At 38.6% G+C, this 20,289-nt stretch overlaps 1 protein-coding gene across 2 annotated transcripts in view; it reads left to right on the forward strand.

Annotated features, from left to right (window-relative positions):
* LOC134205207 (hemicentin-1-like) overlaps positions 1 to 20,289 on the forward strand; it is a 495,388-nt gene that overhangs the window by 443,321 nt on the left and 31,778 nt on the right. For both annotated transcript variants that reach the window (XM_062680249.1, XM_062680250.1), the window contains 4 exons: positions 4,525 to 4,666; positions 17,491 to 17,614; positions 17,815 to 18,053; positions 18,751 to 18,941. In XM_062680249.1, the coding sequence (XP_062536233.1) occupies positions 4,525 to 4,666; positions 17,491 to 17,614; positions 17,815 to 18,053; positions 18,751 to 18,941 (696 nt within the window). The remainder of the gene's footprint in view (positions 1 to 4,524; positions 4,667 to 17,490; positions 17,615 to 17,814; positions 18,054 to 18,750; positions 18,942 to 20,289) is intronic.

Below are 20,289 nucleotides of genomic sequence, written 5' to 3' on the forward strand. Positions count from 1 at the left end.
AGCTGAATCAAGAGTTGGTCTCAACCTTCACAAATGTAGCCACACAGTGGAAGATGAATCCGCTACTCCTCATATGGGAGGTAAAGGGAGCGGTTAGTACGCTCAGTGAAACTGGTATTGGCAGCCATGGAAACTTCGAGAAACCCTGATGACGAAACTTTTCAAACCGCATTGACAGAAGCTGAATCCATCGTAAACACACGGCGGCTTACATATCTACCCTTGGATTCCGCAGAGAGTGAGCCGCTCACACCTAACCATTTCCTGCTTCTTAGATCGAATGGAGTATGCCAGCCAGTCACTAATCCGGTCGAAGTGAAGTCAACGCTTCATGCCAACTGGAACTATGTGCGCGTAATGCTGGACCTTTTTTGGACAAGATGGGTTACCGATTATCTACCGGTCATTGCAAAGCAGTCGAAGTGGTTCGGGAAACTAAGCCCGTACGAGTGGGAGATTTGGTGATAGTGGTGGATGAGGCAAGAAGGAACAGCTGGGAACGAGGAGTAGTTGTGAAGGTGAACCTTGAAAAGACGGGCGCATACGGAGCGCGGATGTGAAATCGAAGGCAGGCGTATTTCTTCGTCCAGTAACTAAGCTGGCGGTCTTGGACGTGCTAGATGAAGATTGTATGGCTGAAGACAGAACTTCAAGCAATACGGGTCCGGGTATGTGCACAACGATTCAAGACCCCTCGCCATCGGCTAAAACCGTTTAGCTCATCCCTGAAATCAACCGGGCGAATGATAAACTGACAACGTCAAGAGTAAACGTCACGGGAAATGATTGGCAGAAATAGCTATCCAATACGAAGAATAATAGTCAAGAGAGAAGATTAGATTCGCTAAACCTAAAACAATTATTCTAAAGTTAAAGTTATCCTAAAATCTTATATTCTAAAGTGGTAAACTAGAATTTGTTCCTAATATTACAAGTAAGTACTTTGATGCTTAAAATTATGAATTTGATCTTAATTGTAATACTTAACTTAATAGGGACATTCACAACCACGAATTACCTTTGTTACAAGTAGACGGACAGTTAACGTAGAAGACAACAAATGTAAGTTAGCTTAAAATTAATCATGCAAAAAGAAATTACAATAAATAACAATTTCAGCTTAAAGCCTACTCAAAGCAATAACGAGTTTGCTGGTTAAGAGTCCGAAACGTGACCGTCTTCGTAACAGTGAATTTAATCCCTTTATAGAAGATAATGCTTTCTTCAGATGATAGCATAACTTGGTATTAGGGGAAATGGAGTGATAATTCCTTCTTCAAATGAACACATTTGCCCGGTATAACACAAGAAGCGTAGATAGTACCCTCTTCACATGAACTCGTTTTCCTGAAATAAAGTGAAAGAATGAGGCAATGTCTTATTTAAATGATCGCGTCTGCCTGGTGTAATGCGAAAAGAGGAGATAATGCCTTCATTAAATGAACTGCTCTATCCGGTATAAGACGAAAGGAAGAGATAATGGATTAGAGTAAGGAGAGCGAGGAGAGGAGGAGAGAGTAATTCATTCACCAAAATAGTGCGCTTGTCAGGTATAATAAAGAATTGATATGGGGCAAAACTTATTCGCCTTTGCCTTATTTCGAACTAACGCGTATTTCTGAAGAAGGGACCACATCCACAATTACAATTGCGATTGCTTTGGTCAATCACGGAGTAACAACTACGAAATGCACGGTCATCATGCTCATGCTCATGCTCAGAAGGGACCACATCCACCATTTCTTTGCTTCGTGAAAATGCCTTCTTCCAATAAATGGATTATATCCCCCATTATCTTATTCCGGGCAAATACATCTTATTAAAGAAATAATAAAAATAAACACCCGCTTCTAAAGAAAGTACATATTTATCGTTGCATTATTAGGTGCAGATGTATTCCTTTTAATGAAGGGGTCACATCCACCATTGCCTCATTCCGGGCAAAATCATTATTTTTGTTTAATCCTTTCAGGACGACTTTTGTTTAACATGGGTTTAACGTACAGATGTGGGTGTTTCTGCTCGATCCTGCCAAAACTAGTATAGAAAGAACTAAAAAGGTGTTGAAATACTTTTTTCGCATGTCCTAGGATTTCAGTAATTATTTTTAGAAGCTACTACAGACCTTTTAGGTTCTCTAAAACGCCCAGTAGTTCAAAAGATGCGATCTACCCGATCATCCAAGTGCTGAACGATGGATCCATTTAGCGCTAAACATTACAACAGTAATCATTACATTCATTGAGCCAATACGATTTCATTCATTATTTTTACAAGCAATATGGCCTCCATGATTCGATGTTCTACGGCTCGCTATCGACTTGTGGAAGCAAATGATGCCATACTCAAAATATTTTCTCGGTTACTCTGATGGTTCTTTCGCACAATTTTCCATTTTCCTATTTCACATCTCAATGTATGCTTGAGTCAATGGTCATTTTATTAGCGATTCATAGAGGATCGACTGTATAGACCCTTTTCTTAGCTTGGACCATGTGATCTATCCAATGAACCAACTTATGAATGGTGTATGATATGATATCCCAGTAGGTCCATTGAGTTGATATGACTTCAATCATTATTCATACAAGCTACTACATACCTTTTAGGTTCGCCAAAACGTTCTGGAAACCGTAACGATTGAACTACTTGATCATCCAAGTCCGTTAACGCAGAACAAATCGCAGGTTAACCTCATTGTCATTGTGACATTGGATCTCATGGAAATTAGGATCATATGCTTATTACACTAAATTGGAAAAAAAACCAATGATGGGATATTGCGAAAGTCTTGATTGATCTGGAAGATACTATAAACTACAACTCAATAATATTTTGGAGTACCTTTAAGATCCCGTATTCATGAAAATTGGGTTTGCATGATACTTATGTACCTATTGAATAGGATTGGGGGTATACCAACGATGAGGACATGCAAAAGTCTTGATTGATCTGAACTCCAGAACATTTTGGAGTACCTTGAGCATCTCGTATTCAAGAAAATTGGATTTGTATCTTGCGTATATGCTTAATGAACCGTATTGGAGGAGTATCTACACTAACGATGAGGACATTGCGAAAGCCTTGATTTATCTGATAGTAATAGTGGGCTTAACTCCAGAACCTTAAGCATCCCGTATTTGACAAAATTGGATTTGCATGATGCGTATATGCTTATTGAATCGCATAGGGTGTATACTGATGACGAGGACATTGCAAAACCCTTGATTAATCCAGTGGATACCGTGGGCTGAACTCCAGATCGTTTTGGAGTAACTTGAGCATCCCGTATTAAAAATTGGGTTTGCGTCATGCCTATATGCCTATTGAACCGGATTGGATGTATACCAACGATGAAGACATTTCCAAAGCCTTGACTGACCCGGTAGATAACGTGGGCTGAACGCCAGAACGTTTTGGAGTACCTTGAGCATCTCGTATTCAAGAAAATTGGGTTTGCATCATGCGTATATGCTTATTGAACCAGATTGGGTGTACACCGACGATGAGGACATTGCTAAAGCCTTGATTGTTCCGGTAGTTACCGTGGGCTGAATTCCAAAACCGAAAATTGCCTAGACCGGCGTGGAACTAAGTCACCCTCAGCATGGTCTTGCTTTGTAGCCGCGCATCTCACCGCACGGCTTAGGAGGGCCCCTACCATTTTTACCTTATATATCAAAAAGGTATATACAGCACAGGAGTTTGATTTTCAAGATAGAATTATATTACCCCCAGGTCTAAAGCTGAGGCTGGTCATTTTGGATCTTAAACTGTTTATTTGAATTTCAACTGAAAATAGCATTAATACATTGCTGTACAGTTAGGCAATCCAACATTTTGCGGATGATTCGAAATAACTTCAAGTCATCGGCATACACCAGATAATGGGACTTCAATCAGGACTCAAATCGTTGACGAGCAGAATGACCATCAATGAACGACTACTTGCATCACATCATAAGGAGGTACAAAACAATTCGACTAACGGACAATAATGCCAATCAAACCAACAGTTGCGCTTGGGAACAATTATCTTAGGGCAGCCGACAGAGAAACTGGTAAAGTAGATGAAACCGGCTCTTTTGGGTACTTTGACATATTTAATAATTATTTTTCTTCTGGCTTCGCATGCCACAACTGGAGAGATTCCGTTTAACTGTTCAGTATTAATTCAGTATTTCTCTAATCATCAAACACACACTTTGTCGAAATTTTGTGAAATGATTAGGATAAAAAAACATCCTGTAATAACATCGCAGAATATCAACTCCCTAATTAAGTTATTTCTCTGAAACAGATGTTGATGTAACGAAAACTTTCAATTAAAGCCTAGTCTAAGGCACAAGGAAAGACGAAACACGAATAAACGAATGAATGTCTGTTAATCTTATCCCCTAGACACAAATGTCTAGTAACGCCAACGTCCAATCCACAATAACTCTGACATGGTTGACTTCAACCACTATATACGTAACCATTTTTATCATTCTGTTTCTCTCACTTTCTCTCTGTCTCTTCCAGCATCCTCCGGTGCAATTTTTCTTAGATAATCTTGAACCGGGCACCTCGTACCGTATCATCCTGTTTGCGGCAAATGCAAAAGGTCGTTCCGAGCCGGTGATAGTAGATGATATCACCTTCAAGGGAGTGGCCAAGTTTACTGGTGAGTAGATTTCGGTTTCGCCGTACAAATCGTGGCTGATGTATTTCACACTACCTACCGAGCGACAAAGGGAAAGAGCGAACGTTCTCGTTCGCCGGCCAGGACCCTGCTGGAACACCTGCGCTGCCTGGCCGGGTGGTGTAGTGTGCTTATGCTTCTTGTGTATGCTTGTATCTCGGTGTGTTTGGTAGCGAGTGAGTGAATGGACACTGTGGCTGTTGTTGATGATATCCGGCGTGACATGGCTCGTATTTCATTCGTTCTTCGCCACCGTGCCAGATCTCCGGAGGTGATAGATGAGTGGTTTTCCTCGCTTCATTTAAATGTTCTCGGGAAAATAATAGTCCTGCTAGATTTTAATTCCAGTGCTGAGAGGACGTTTTTCAGACAACCATTTTTTAGATGGAGATTTTTTTGATTCATAATTTTCACAAAACGACATCTCAGGCTACTTTGAACTTTATGTTTTGTCATGAATATTTTGAAAGATTCGAAGAATTTAAAGTTTTATATATTTTTATTTTAACTATTTATAACGAGTATATGGCGTATAACAAAATATTTATCTAATGTATTAAAAATAAGTTCCTGAGGCTTATTCTTCCGTTATTTTTATAGACTTCAATATTAATTGATCATATTCTGAGAACGAGAGTGGTACGGAATATCTGTTCCATCTAGTTGGTCTACTTTCTCTAAACCCGGCTTTACATACCTTTCTCAAATAACCCACCAAAGCTTAAAAAAATAAGCAACAACCAAAAAAATTGAATTACTTAAACGCAATTACGCAATCAATACCTTTCATGCTGTTCTGTTGATTGCGCTATTCAAATTAATTCATGGAAAAAATGTTACTTAAGTGCTTTTGAAAAGTTAAGCGAGAATTCGTCGTTTCGATGGGTCGATTTTTTTTGCCATCATGCGAGAAAAACCACAAAAATAAGAAACAAAGCCATTTATATTTTTTATATGGGCCACGCAGTAACCCTATTCCAGTTCAAGTTTAAGGTTTAAGTTTAAGTTTAAGTTTAAGTTTTAGTCACGTGGGCTCTCGCCGTGTACGAAACTCATTCGAATGAGATTTCGCCTTTTGCCAACATTTGGCGGTATACAGTGCAGTTGTTAAACACTGCTTGCGTCTTAAAACCATTGGTATAGCTCGAAACCACAAACAGCAAAAGGATGGTGATTTCCCCGATAAGCGACGGAACTACGACGCTTACGTCAACTACCTGGATGATCTTAACACCACGCTTTTGGTGGTATATTGGCACAGAAAACAGACGTAGCAGCTGCATTCACTATATTGTTACATCCTTGTACTGTTCATTTTGAAAGAATTGGAAATATCACTGTTACCGACGCCGAGGCATAACTGGTGCAGCAGTACAGTCTCGTAACTCTCTGGATAATTATGATTTCCGTGAAGCAGCTTCTACCGCAATTCTCGGATGCACGTGGAGCTGAACAGCTATCAGCTGAGTCAAAATTACCAACCTGCTGGAAATCAAATAAGTTATTTTCTTATGTGGAGCCTCGTTACAGTGAAGAGAACTTGTGCTTAGCGGCTACTGAATGAGTCCGAGATTCTCAGATCGGACGCATAGTTGAAGCACTCACAATCCATATTCCAAAACAACGCTTCCACATGTGTGTAGTACATTCACATTAGAGTGAGCGTGAGAAGTTAAATTGTCTGGCAGCTTAGCAAATGCACTGATCAACTAAAGGTTGTGTGAACTATTTGCCAGTCGGTCGTCAAGTTAAGATCATCAAAATCTTTTACATACTCACGTCTGTGTGTTAAGACCATGATTAATTAATGTCCATTGGTATAGCTCGAACATTTTAAAAGAGCTGCTCTGAGAAGGCATAGCAAACATCGCACCGATGCAACTAGAATTGCTTACGCTGAAGCTAACCAACAATATTCCAGGCTCAAAGAGCATCTGTTCTCCATCCATCAAGCTCAAATTCAAAATCGTATCGGATCCACGTGGCTTCTGGCAATACGTAAATAATCAACGCCACCAGTCTGGTGCCGTCCACAATGAGCAATGGCAATGCAGACGCCAGTACTGTGAAAGAAATTGCCGAATTGTTTCGCTTCCAGTTCAGCAGCGTTTTGCTTCCTGTAAACACAACGTTCCTCAACTTCCTCTCGCAACCTTGCATTTGACTGTTTCATCAGACATGGTCTAGCGCACGCTTGAAAAACTGAAAATCTCAGTGGGATGTGGCCCAGATTGTATTCCATCGATTCTGCACAAGAAGTGTTCGTCATCCTTAGCGCTACCGTGAGCCGCCAATTCCAATACCTCGCTATAGTATACTGGAACGTTTCCGTCGAGTTGGAAGAACTCATATGTATTCCCCGTGCTTAAGGACATAGTTGGAAGAGTACCACGATGGCAGTCAATATGGCACCGGATCTTCCACGGGTCAACCCCACACCTCCCGCACTCCTCTCCCACCGACATTCGAATGCATCGAACAGCATCGAACAAAAGGTTAATATTCAGATTACTCACCTGTTCACAGTATATTTATGTACTTCCCGTGATACCCAAGCAACACCTCTTGTTTCTCAGTGAGTAACAACAACTGTGGAGTGACTTACTAAAGGTCTGACTTATGCACAACGCGTCGTATTTGGAACTCCTTTGTGACACAAAAAGCGCAAGAGGTGGAGCCTATTTGCAACATCTTGCGGCTACAATGAAAATAAAAACACAAAAACCAACCGGGAACAACCGGGAATCGAACCATGGACCTTGAGTTTTGCAACCTTCCACTATAACCCTCACACCAACAATTCTATTTGGAGATTCTGCTACAAGTGCACTACATAAACAACAAAGTCATTTGTAACTTCATTGTGCCATATACGGAACATACAGGGGACTGTCAAAAATAAAATACTGCTCAGCTGAGCTCAAAGTGTTTTGCAACATATCAGAAACATTGTCGTAACAGCAATGAACCGAAGTGTTAATAATTCTGCAACTTATCTGTTTTGTTTCTGATATGAAACACATCGAATTTTAAACCACCCAAGAAGTCAGATGGGTAGAATATTGCGACGCCACCTAAACGGAAATGAAACATTGTGATTTTCTGAAACTGGGAAGTGGCTTTAATGTGACTCAATGTATTGCCAGTGTCTTCAATGCAATTTATTAGGAACAAACACCTATTTGAAAGATGTTGCGCGTGCTGCTTGGGTAATTAACATGTTTCTTTAAAAAGTCCTATGCATTTCGGCTTGAATATTATCATAAATCAGCAGTTTCGTGCCAATTTAACAACGCGGCATTGAAAAAATCATTTTTTTACACACTTCTCGCACATGAGCAGCCCGAAATGTTGATGGAATGCAAATTAAACTTCACTTTTTGGATTAAGTCACTTGTTTAAAGCGAAAACTTAATATAAACTGTAATTTTTGCCCGAAGAAAACGATTAAAAACTGATCGCGGAGCGAATGTAAACACCGGTACCGATAGCAGCAAACTAATAAACAGGGTGGCTCAAAACTGATTTTGCTCCGCCACGCTCAGTCGATTATGTTTCATATTTTAGGTGTCGTTCGCTGGTTTCGGTCGGTTTGAATAGGGGCTTACCGTGCACAGGCCGTTTTAGGTTTGTATGGCAGTTGATATGGCGAGGTTGAATTATACATTATTCAAATTGTGGCACTCCGTGATTGGGCGCTGGCGAGGGGAAGACCATACTACTGGATGAAATTCAAGAGATTTAACTCCTTAGACAATGCAACTTACCCGAGGTTGCAAATCTTTAGCATGATAATAAAGCCCCAAATACAATGTCGGCGGAACAGATACGGAAACGGCAAATGTGACAGTTAGCCCATATATTTTCCGGCAAATTTGTCGTTTCCGTTCCGCTGACATTGTGTTTGTGTAATTCAACAAAATAGCCAGATTTTTTTTCTGTGATTCATATCTATCGCACCAAGAGCAGATACTTCATACAAAAAGTGTGACATGGGGGTGAGCGGAGTATTAAATGCTATTTCAACGGATCTTTCCTAAGGTGCGTTCAAAGAAGTCTCTGGAATGTTGCTTTCAACTATGTGGGTTCTCTTTTCGCCAGCGTCTGGAGGGGAGGCGCTGTAGCCAGTGTAATGAAAGGTTTAGTTTCCCATAATAGTTTTCATAAAAACTTGAACCGGCTTGTTCTCAATCAGTTTTTGTTCAAATAGGCTTTTGAAGAACACTCGAAGCATGGGACGGAATCAAATGAGCGTGGTGGAGCTGGGTCGTTTTTTGAACCACCCTACTAATATTCTTTGTTTTTTCATAAATACGACACCAATACTACTACAGTATATGACAGTTTGTATTGTACCAATACTTTCAAAGCTCTGTTTTGGTACTCAACCCACCTTCACCTTAAGAAAGGTTGTAAACGAAATGACGTCAACTACCGAGGTATAGCTGCTGTTAGTGCGATCTCCAAATTATTTGAGTTGATCGTACTTGAGAAGCTTGTGCATACATGTGCTCATTATGTATCCAAAATCAATACGGATTCATCGCCAAACGCTCTACCACCACAAATTTATCAATGTTTACATCGTTCGTCACCAGCCAAATTGAAAAAGGTTACCAAATTGATGCCATCTACACAGACTTGTCTGCAGCTTTCGACAAAATGAACCACAATACTGCGCTTGCTATATTTGAAAAACTAGGCTTAAGTAGCATTACTCTCAACTGGCTTCGATCTTATTTGACCGTTCGCAACATGGCTGCTAAAATCGGGGATCACGTTTCGTCGCCGTTTCCGGTTTGGCTCTGGCGTCCCACAAGGTAGCCATCTCGGACCGTTTTTATTTGTACTTTATATGAACGATGTTAATTTTATCCTAAGCTGCTTAACTTTAACGTACGCTGACGACTTAAAACTTTTTTGTGTCATAAGATGCCCAAGCGATGATGCTACGTTTCTACAGCGGCAACTCAAGATTTTTTCAGTCTGGTGTCAGCTTAATCGGATGGTACTCAATGACTCTAAATGCTCCGTTGTTTCGTTCGGACGGAAGCATGTTCCAAATCAACATGATATTTTTTATATAGTTGCATCAAACGTGAAACGACCGTGAAGGATTTTGGCATTATGTTAGACTGCAAATTGACTTTCAAACATCATATCAAAACAGAATTTTCAAAACAACTTCAAGACAAAATTTTCAAAACGACTAATCTGCTTTTGTAAACAAAGATTCAAACGACGATTTGACGAATCTGATAGCTCTCCCACGCAAAATAACACCATCAATAGGTAGGTGAAGGTTTTCGCTACCTGTTGATGGTGTTGGTTTGCATGGGAGAGCTATCAGATTCGTCAAATCGTCGTTTGAATCTTTGTTTACAAAAGCAGATAAGTCGTTTTGAAAATTTTGTCTTGACTTATCTGCTTTTGTAAACAAAGATTTAAACGACGATTTGATGAATCTGATAGCTCTTCCACGCAAACCAACACCACCAATAGATAGGTGAAGGTTTCCGCTACCTGTTGATGCTGTTGGTTTGCGTGGGAGAGCTATCAGATTCGTCAAATCGTCATTTGAATATTTGTTTGTTTACAAAAGCAGATAAGTCGTTTTGAAAATTTTGTCTTGATATATCGTATGTTGTTGGATGTTGTTTGGACGAAAGGGTCGTTTGGCCGAAAAGGTCGTTTGGCCGAAGGGGTCTTTTGGCCGAAAAGGTCATTTGCCGAAAGGGTCGTTTGGCCGAAAGGGTCGTTTGGCCGAAAGGTTCTGACCCTTTCGGCCAAATGACCCTTTCGTCCAAACGACCCTTTCAGCCAAAATTACCCGTTCGGCAAAATACTTTCGGCCAGACGGGTTTCAGTCTGATGGTTTGTTCGGCCGAATGTTTCCTTCCCCTCAATTGGCATGATTCCTATAATTTATCAAGATATGAGAACCGCTGCATGCTTTTCAACTTGGAAACACTCCATGCTAGACATATTTAATGCTGCAAAACCCTGTTTTATTGGAGATTTGCTTCAAGGCCGTATTTAATGCCCTGATCTGCTAGAAAAGATCGAAGTAAATCGTAGTCTTCGCTCGCACTTATTCTTGTACATTCGTACCTCTAGAACTAACAACGGAATCAATGAGCCCATCAAAGGCATGTGTCGCGTATTTAGTAGGTCTTACGAAGTGTTTGATTTTAATGTTCCTCGTACAACTAATAAGAATAGATTTAAGAGTATTTTGTGTTAGATTAAGAGCATTCTATTTTTTATTGTATGCTGTATAGTATGTAATTGGGGTGCGTATGTTTCACCTGTTGGCAGTTCTTGCTGAATAAATAAATGTCGGTTGATCTGATACCCGGAAAATAAGCAAAAATGTAAACGATTTTTTTTCTATAAATTAGAAACTGTAGCGAAATAAAATTTCCGTAGAGGATTGGATATTTTCCATAAACAATTACGAAATTGCTTATAAAGAAATCAATGTAGAAGCAATAAATAAATGTAAAATTTCCATAAACAATAATTTTTAGCGCTTTTGAAAGTAAAAATTGTAATTATTAAGGAAGAAATTTCCATAAAGAAATCAAAATTTCCCATTGAAAAAAACTACAAAATTTCCGTACGTAAATCATTATTAGCAATAAACAATTTCAAAACTTTTTACAATTTTTTCACAAATGGTCTGGGTTCTAACCGCACCAAGCGGCTTTTTGATTGACTTGAGATATTTTGTTATGCGTTATTGGATATCCTCAGTTATGGAGTTGAGGGATCCGATACAACTTATTACGTAATTTTTTGTAGGCGCTTGGTGCGATTTGGTTGAACACCGGTCAAATGATCATTAAGAAACAAAGAAAAAAAAAAATTAAAAAAAAAAATTAAAAAACAATAAAATTTAATAAATTATCCATGAAAAATGATCGCTTTTTAAGGGAGAAGTAATCCATGAAAAAATTTCGGATTAGATATTTTATATAAATAATTATGAAATTGCTCATAAAGAAATCATTGTAAAATTTCCATAAATAATGCAAAATTACCATAAACAATAATTTTGAATTAATTACATATTATTCGGCATCTCGGCCGTACAAAAACCATTTTTTTGTTAAATATCTTGGCTATGCATAATGCTTTTCGGTAGCATAACCCCAGAAACCAAATAAAGTAAACTGCACCTAATCAAATGTTAGGAAAAATAGCTATTCCCCTTATTAGCTTAAAATTTCTAATTGACTAAAATACAACCTTCCCCGGAAGAATTGTCCATAAAAAATGAGAAACTGCCAATAAAGAAATAGGGCAAAAACAATTATCAATATAAAAATAAACAACTAAAAAAAATTTCAAGGAACAAACATTTTTTTTATTTCAAAAATTAAAAACTTTTCTCAACAAAATCTATTAAGAGCATAAGAGCAATAAAAAAAATATCACAATTTTCATAGAAAAATGTAAAACAGCAGTAAAACTGATCTTTTTTTACATAGATACTCCTCCCTGAAAAGCGATCATTGTTCACGAATAATTTATAAAATTTTATTGTTTTCTCCAATTTTTTTAAATTTTCTTTTTTATCATTGCTCATTATTGATCATTTGTGAAAAAAATTGTAAACAGTTTTGAAATTGTTTATTGCTAATACTGATTTATTTATGGAAAATTTGTTATGTTTTCAATGGGAAATTTTGATTTCTTTATGGAAACTTCTTCTTTTATAAATTAAATTTTCACTTTCAAAAGTGCTCAAAAATTATTTTAAATATCTTGGCTGTGCATATGCACAGCACATGTTTCGAAATAGACAAATTGATATGAAATTTGCGAAAAAGAATCCACGTGTCTTGGAGGGACTTGAACCCTCAGCCTCCTACTCTCTAGATAGGCGTGATAACCCCTACATAACAACACCGTTTAAAGGTCACGTTTGCGGAAAAGCCATCAGAATCCGAGTACCAACCTCCACCGTGGTTAGCTCTTTTTTTGCAAATTAAACATCTTTCGGATGTCTGATTTGCCCAATCTTCACATGTGCTTTACTGTTGTATATCCACAGTCAAGCGAGCGCACATTGTTTATCAATCGAGGCTTTTCCGCAAACGTGACCTTCAAGTGGTCTTGTTGTGTAGGGGCTATCACGCCTATGTAGAGAGTAGGAGGTTGAGGGTTCGAGTCCCTCCAAGACACGTGGATTCTTTTTCGCAAATTTCATTTAAATTTGTCCATTTCGAAACATGTGCTGTGCATATGCACAGCCAAGATATTTAAAATAATTTTTGAGCACTTTTGAAAGTGAAAATTTAATTTATAAAAGAAGAAGTTTCCATAAAGAAATCAAAATTTCCCATTGAAAACATAACAAATTTTCCATAAATAAATCAGTATTAGCAATAAACAATTTCAAAACTGTTTACAATTTTTTTCACAAATGATCAATAATGAGCAATGATAAAAAAGAAAATTTAAAAAAATTGGAGAAAACAATAAAATTTTATAAATTATTCGTGAACAATGATCGCTTTTCAGGGAGGAGTAATCTATGTAAAAAATGATCAGTTTTACTGCTCTTTTACATTTTTCTATGAAAATTGTGATATTTTTTTTATTGCTCTTATGCTCTTAATAGATTTTGTTGAGAAAAGTTTTTAATTTTTGGAATAAAAAAAAAGTTTGTTCCTTGAAATTTTTTTTAGTTGTTTATTTTTATATTGATAATTGTTTCTGCCCTATTTCTTTATTGGCAGTTTCTCATTTTTTATGAACAATTCTTCCGGGGAAGGTTATATTTTAGTCAATTAGAAATTTTAAGCTAATAAGGGGAATAGCTATTTTTCCTAACATTTGATTAGGTGCAGTTTACTTTATTTGGTTTCTGGGGTTATGCTACCGAAAAGCATTTGGACGAATTCCTCTTGGCCGAATCGTTAGACGAAAATTCATATATCTGAATTCCATTTGGCCATAAGAGTCGTTAAGCCAATCGGGATGAACCATTGCATCCATTTCATAGAACTTTCGTGGTATACCCGTGTCATTTGTTTAGTGCATATCTTTCTGCTCCATTCCTATTGAGAAGAAATGAAGTTGTCGTTTTCAATTCAGATATTTTTCAAACTTTATGTTAGGCCTCTTCAGATTTACCTTTTAGATTTATTATTTAAAGATTTATACCTTTTGAGAAACGGCTATACAAACTCTCAAAGGCGCGCTCCTCAATCAGTTTCGCTCAACAATAAGTGGGATAGTTTTGACAGTTTCTCATTTTTTATGGATAATTCTTCCGGGGAAGGTTATATTTTAGTCAATTAGAAATTTTAAGCTGTTTGTACAGAGATCTGATTTCATTGCGTTTGGCATTTCTGAATCTCACCTTTGCACAGAGCTCTAATTAGCAGATCCACCAAATTCGTATCCACTTGTTGCCTAATTAATCAGCGCTCTGGAGTTTGGAGATTCATGTCGTCGGCTTGAAAACCAGCCTAAGATTGAGTTACGTTTTTTTTATAATTTACTCCATTGACACTATCCAAAAGAGGCAAAAGGTGGGTCATCTATTTAAAAGCAAATTATAGTCGTTCCATGCTCTTCCGACCATCACTCATAAGTATTAACAAGAAAAGTAAGAACTAGAGCACAGTGTGGTAGATCCTTCTCCGTAATGCACCACGAAAAGGTGTCTACCCAGCATTACAGGCTCCGTTAACTGCCTGGCTAATTGTTTCACCCCCAGGCCATTCATGTCCTCGGCACGGGTCGCCTGACACCTTGGGATTCGGGGTTAGGGACGTTATATTGCCAGCTTCATTGTTGTACCGAGTCTGGCGATATGACCGGATTTACACCGTTACGCACTACTTTAGAGTATCCATATCGCAGCGTAACAGGACAATACAGATAAAAATGTTGTTTGGCCAACAAAGTCGGTTGAAGGAACCGGTTATTTGACCGAAAAGATTAATTGGCCAAAAATGCCTTTAAACAAAAAAAAATCGTATGGCAGATTGGGCTTTCGATCCAGATCTGGACTAAGATGTAATTTAGTTGAACGGGTCATGGGCCGAGAATTTGGCCGAAAATGTCGTTTTGCCGAACAGGCCACTTGACCAAAAAGTCATTTGACCGAATAAGTCTTTTGTTGGCTGAAATTACCCTTGGGAAGAATGGGTTAGTTGACCGAAAATGTCATTTGACCATACGACCGTAAATGTCGTTTTCTTTACGGGTTGGGTCGAAAATGTCGTTTGTACGTACATTAGAGAACGTGGAAAATGTAAAGTGATTAAAGAGAATTGAAAAGTAAGAAATGAGAAGCAATATGTGAGAAATGAGAACTGAGAAATGAGATGTGAGACGCCTCAATTCTCACTTCATTTCTTGGTTATTATTTCCCACATCACACTTCACTTATCACTGTGAAAAATGTGGGAAATGATAAGGAAGAAACGAGCAGTGAGAAGTGAGATGTGAGACACTTCTTACTCCTTATTTTGAACTTCTCACTTCCCATTTTAACTGTTATTAGCGAGAAATGAGGAGTGGGAAGTGAGATGTGAAATGTGAGACGTCTTATTTATCACTCCTCATTTCTTACTTCTCTTCCATTACCGTGAGAAGTAGGTTGAACCAATTCATAGAATTCGTAGCAGCTACGCATTATAAGTTATCCCAATCAGGCCCATGATCAAGTAAACATGAAATTGATGTAAAATAGAACGAATTGATGTGTTTTCCAAATAACGTGATTCAAAAAATGTGATGAAAAGGTGCCTAGAGATTGAATTTGATCTTCTGCTCAAGGATTTTTACTAAATCCCATTTTGTAAGATAAACGGGGCTTACTTTGATCTTTTGTTTCGTAGTTTTTAATTGAAATTTATGCATAACTCATTAGAAACAATTCCGTAATATGGAAAAAGCCCCTAAGGACAAAGGAAATATATAACTCAATCCGTAAACAGCTAACGGCCAACTCAGTGAAGTGTTGCATTGCATCAACTCGTCCTCTGGAAGTGTTATAATGTATCAAACGTGTAGAAATTTCCCCCTTGCTTCACCTTGATTGTCTTCACACGTGTACAACAGAGCGGCAGAGGTGAATATGAAACCTGTTTTTAGTTATGGGGATGTTTTCATACCATCGCAAAACAACACTGCCCGGAGAGTATGGCATGCTGCATGTTGTTGGTGTGTTGATCCATAGGTACATGACTTCGGCGCCCTTCTCGATTCATATCGATGGCCGAACCGGAACTGGTACCACTATGGGAATTCCCGGAAGCAAACTGCATCCTTTCATAAGTATAAATTTTCCGAGCAGTACTAATTTGTTCCGATTCCCATCATACATTCTGATACATTGCTTTTCCTGCACGGAAGCTACTCTCTCGTCTGTCGTTCTTCACCAACGCTGTATTCTGTCTTGCGTTTCGAACAGAACAGATATTTTCAAAAGGAAAGCTCGACGGGGAAAATGTAAACCTCTTCTTTCTCTCCTACTGTCGATGCTATATTTCAGCAGCCAACGATAAACGGAGGAAATGTACACAAAGTATAATAATACAATTTATCATACTTGCATAACAGCAACATCACGCCGCACTTGCTCGGTTGGCCCAGGAAGACTCAAGCTAGCTTTTCTGGATGTCTGCGACCACCGCCATTTCACCGGTCGTAGAGCAGCAGAGGTTTCGGGCACTCATGTTCAGCTTAGGGTAGCTTTGGGAGGCAATAAAAGGCTTTATAATGCTGGTCAGGCCAAAGATACAATGCGGCCGGGTTCACATAGTAGTGATGCACTTCACAAATGGACACTGCCATTCACACGCTTTTGCGAGTTTGTCCGAATGCATTGTGGGGCATCGAAGGCGTTCGGGGCTGGAATTTTTCTGCGCAATAGAGTGCCGCGTAGAAGTGTGCGATATTTTATGGTTATTTGTGTGGAGTGTTAAAATACATTCCTAATCTAAAGAATTATATATGTGTTGGTTTAATTTATATAGAAATAAGTTGGATTTGTGCTTTCGAACAACTACTGCTACAAGGGTTTTAACATATTTTGAATTTCACGCCAAAAGTATTTTAATACAAACGTAACATGTCTTCGCAACATTTCGATAGTATCAAATTTGTTTAACAGGTTTGTTTTATTCTCAAGTTGTCGAAGTTATGTTTAAATTTACGTAGCAGCTGGAGTTTTGAACATTTTCTTCGGTTCCAATATACTGATAAGACTAATACTTGAATTTATTTGTTCGAGATTAACCACATTAGGCTGATTCCTAAACATTTATTCATCTACCAATAATTCTAAAAAATTTAATACAAATATTTTCTTTTACATACGTTCACACTCACATGCAATTTTGGACGTGAGTGTAAAATCACGTAAAAGAAAATAATTGTAATAAATTTAAAGAAATATTTAATCTCGTTGCAAATGGATTCAAGTATTAACATTATCAGTATATTTACGTAATGCTTAGAGATGATAGGGGTAGCGAACAATGTGACAATTCATACAAAATTTGTATATGCTTCTCGGCTGAAATTTGAAAATTTTTATGTTATGTAGTTAATTGATTATTCTTTTCTTTTTGTTTTTCTTGAAAAATACAAAAAAGAAACGTGTTTCAAATAGTTAAACATCAACAGCATCGCACAGCCCTAGTTTGTTGCATCTCCGGCTTGGTACGGACGAATGATAGAGGTCCTGTCTGACACGAGTTCGGCCCGGGTGAACGAGTAAAGAGAAAGCGAGTAAAAAGGCCCAAAGATAATACGTTTATATTTTCCGTGATTTATAGGTGTATCCAACGTTATGAATGTTCCTTTATCGCCAGTATTAGCCGCATTAACACTTACGGTAGCGATTCTGTTTGCTGTAGTCTGCATCGTGCTGGTCACCATCTATCGACGACATGCTAACAAGTAAGTTTCGAAAAGTACCCACAGGATAACGAGCACTTTCCTGTAACTCGGAAATCCCATTGTCCTCTCCGTGGGCACACTATCTGGCAAGGTTATTATTACGGTGCATTATCGTTAATCTTGTTTATGTTACTGTGCTGTGCACGGTTAATCACTTCCGATGTGCCTACGGCACTATTTCATTCACGTTATCGTTCCAGGAATTCGACTAAGAAACTTAAGTCTGCCAAAAACGCACATCTCACCTCGACCCCGATAGACTGCCAAATTGATTCATCTGCACACCATCATCACCATCACCACCAGACACATGATCCGAATGGCATCCAAACGCCACTAGTGGACGGATGCGGGACTCTCGGGCGACGGAGCCCACAAATGTCGGGTGAACCACCGGATGGGGATGAAACCGATCCCGATGTTATACCCAATCAATACGGTAAGCGTTTCACCCTATTTGGCACAATCGTGTTAATAATGGCACCGTTCATAATGACGCAGCAATCCTTAATAAAATGCCTGGCATAACGATCCCGGCGAATAGTTGATATTTTGATGAATGACATTCCGTTGATTATTATGATGGGATCACGTTTTCATTATTGCTTTACACGTGGAAGCGCCTTGAAATGCGTTTTATAGGATAATCACAGAAGCAATTCGAGTCACAATCAGGATGGCAATAAAGGGCATAGCGTGCTACCGCACCAACATAAAGGCTATTATTATGCACTCGACGAGCTTCAATTAGCAAAAACTAATAGAACTTGACGCCTCCAATAGTTTTATTCATAGATTTATGCTTCAAGAAGAAACTTGTTCCATTATTGTGTAATAGTTCCTTACTGCCGCTAGCCGCAACTCGAGCACATTAGTATTAGTATATGTGCTCGATTTGCGATTAGTGGCAGCTTAGTATCTAAAAACTTAATTCATCACATCGAATATCGTTGAAAAAAAAAACTAATGAAACTGATTAAAAAAACTATCAAATACATTTTCTTGGCATGCAATTTTTTTATTAAACATTCACATAGGACATAGTATTATAAAACTACTCACAAAACGCTTTTTCTGTACGCCGTAACAAATAATTTTTCACCCCAACATCTTCTTCGCCATTTGTATCGTTGCAGAGCGAAGGCCTCCAAAAACCACTCTTCCAACACCGCTGTTCCGGAGTCCATCCGCGCGTCTTATTCACCGGAATGGCGGTGAACACCTGCTCCACGAGGAGGAGCGCCATTGTGATGGATCCAGTCTGGCTTCGCTGACCGGATCGAACAATGAAGTACATCATTATTCATTTAAGCCTAGCAAACAAATTGTAAGTATACCGAAACACATTTCATTTTTTTTATGTATGAAATTCGTATCATGTAAACACAACCGTTTCGGGTTATTTGTATGAATGGTCTTCCCTCTTGAAAAAAATATATGCATATATCCGTGAATACGAATAGCATCGTTTTAGGAATGTTTTACGGAAACACTTGTATGGTTTAAATATAACATAGCAACAGCTACAGCCAAAGGACATTCTTATGGAAAATGAGTTCTAATTCTCGTCTGAAAAAAGATGAACAATTTATTCAATATTCCCGGGCCAATGAATTCAATTCTGAAAGCATCACTTTTATCAACTCTTAACAGTGCTTCTCTAACAATACCTTGTTGACGTGTGTTAAATCAAATTTATAACAGCCATCGAAAGTGATGAGATCCAAACTGACCTTGAGCTCTGGACATAAGATCTACAGCTGCAAGAAAATCGTTTGGTGCTTAAAGCTGCATTCAATTATATCTGTTACACCTCCTGGGAGGTCTACAGAAATCGTAAGATAGTTATGAGATATTCTGGGTCATCCAAACTGTCCTTGAGTCCGGGACTTGAGATCTACAGCTAGATAGAACCTTTTTTTGCTCTTTATTAATGTGTTAAGATAGAACCTATTTTTGGTACTCAAAGCTTCGATATACATTTAATTATATCTATTCCGGACATTTGAAGTCATCTAAAATTATATATCTTCTCGGGGGTCAACAGATACGGTCTAACTCATTCGCAGCAAATCTTGTGGTGATCTTATTTTGGTTTTTTTTTGCGAGTTTTCCCGTTCAATCGGTCAGTTTGTGCCTGGTGAACCCTAGAACATTTCCTGCTAAACGGAACACAACTGTTGGCTTAGCTTTTTTTCAAGCGTGCTGAAGTGCAAAAGTGATTCTAAATTGTTTTCTTCACTACGAAATCCAGCCCAGAAACGAAGAAAGTACTGAAAACAACAAAGTTATTAGTGGTACTAGAAGGTGTTATACTTTCACACTCACGCCCGTGATCGAGTCACTCAGTCGTTAGTAATATTATTTATCCACCGGTTCGTTTTGCTCAGTGCATTCACACGTCCGAATCGGTGCTGTTGATTCGAATAGATCAGCAAGTCCTGGTGCGCTCGGTAGTCTCAAAAGCCGAAACACTGCAGTTGACGTGCGAGACTCTGCTTCGACAACGGCTTTGGTGGAGGTCCATTCAGTGCGCATCCACACGCTTCATCTGCGGCGGCGCTGAAGAAGGATAGAGTAGTGTGTCTCGTTGCGTTTGGTTATATCAAAAGCTGAAACATCGATCGACGCGCATGTCTCTGGTTCGACAACGGCCTGTGTGAAAGTATAGGTGG

The sequence above is a fragment of the Armigeres subalbatus genome, chromosome 1, assembly GCF_024139115.2.
Source record: "Armigeres subalbatus isolate Guangzhou_Male chromosome 1, GZ_Asu_2, whole genome shotgun sequence".
Lineage (NCBI taxonomy): Eukaryota > Metazoa > Arthropoda > Insecta > Diptera > Culicidae > Armigeres > Armigeres subalbatus.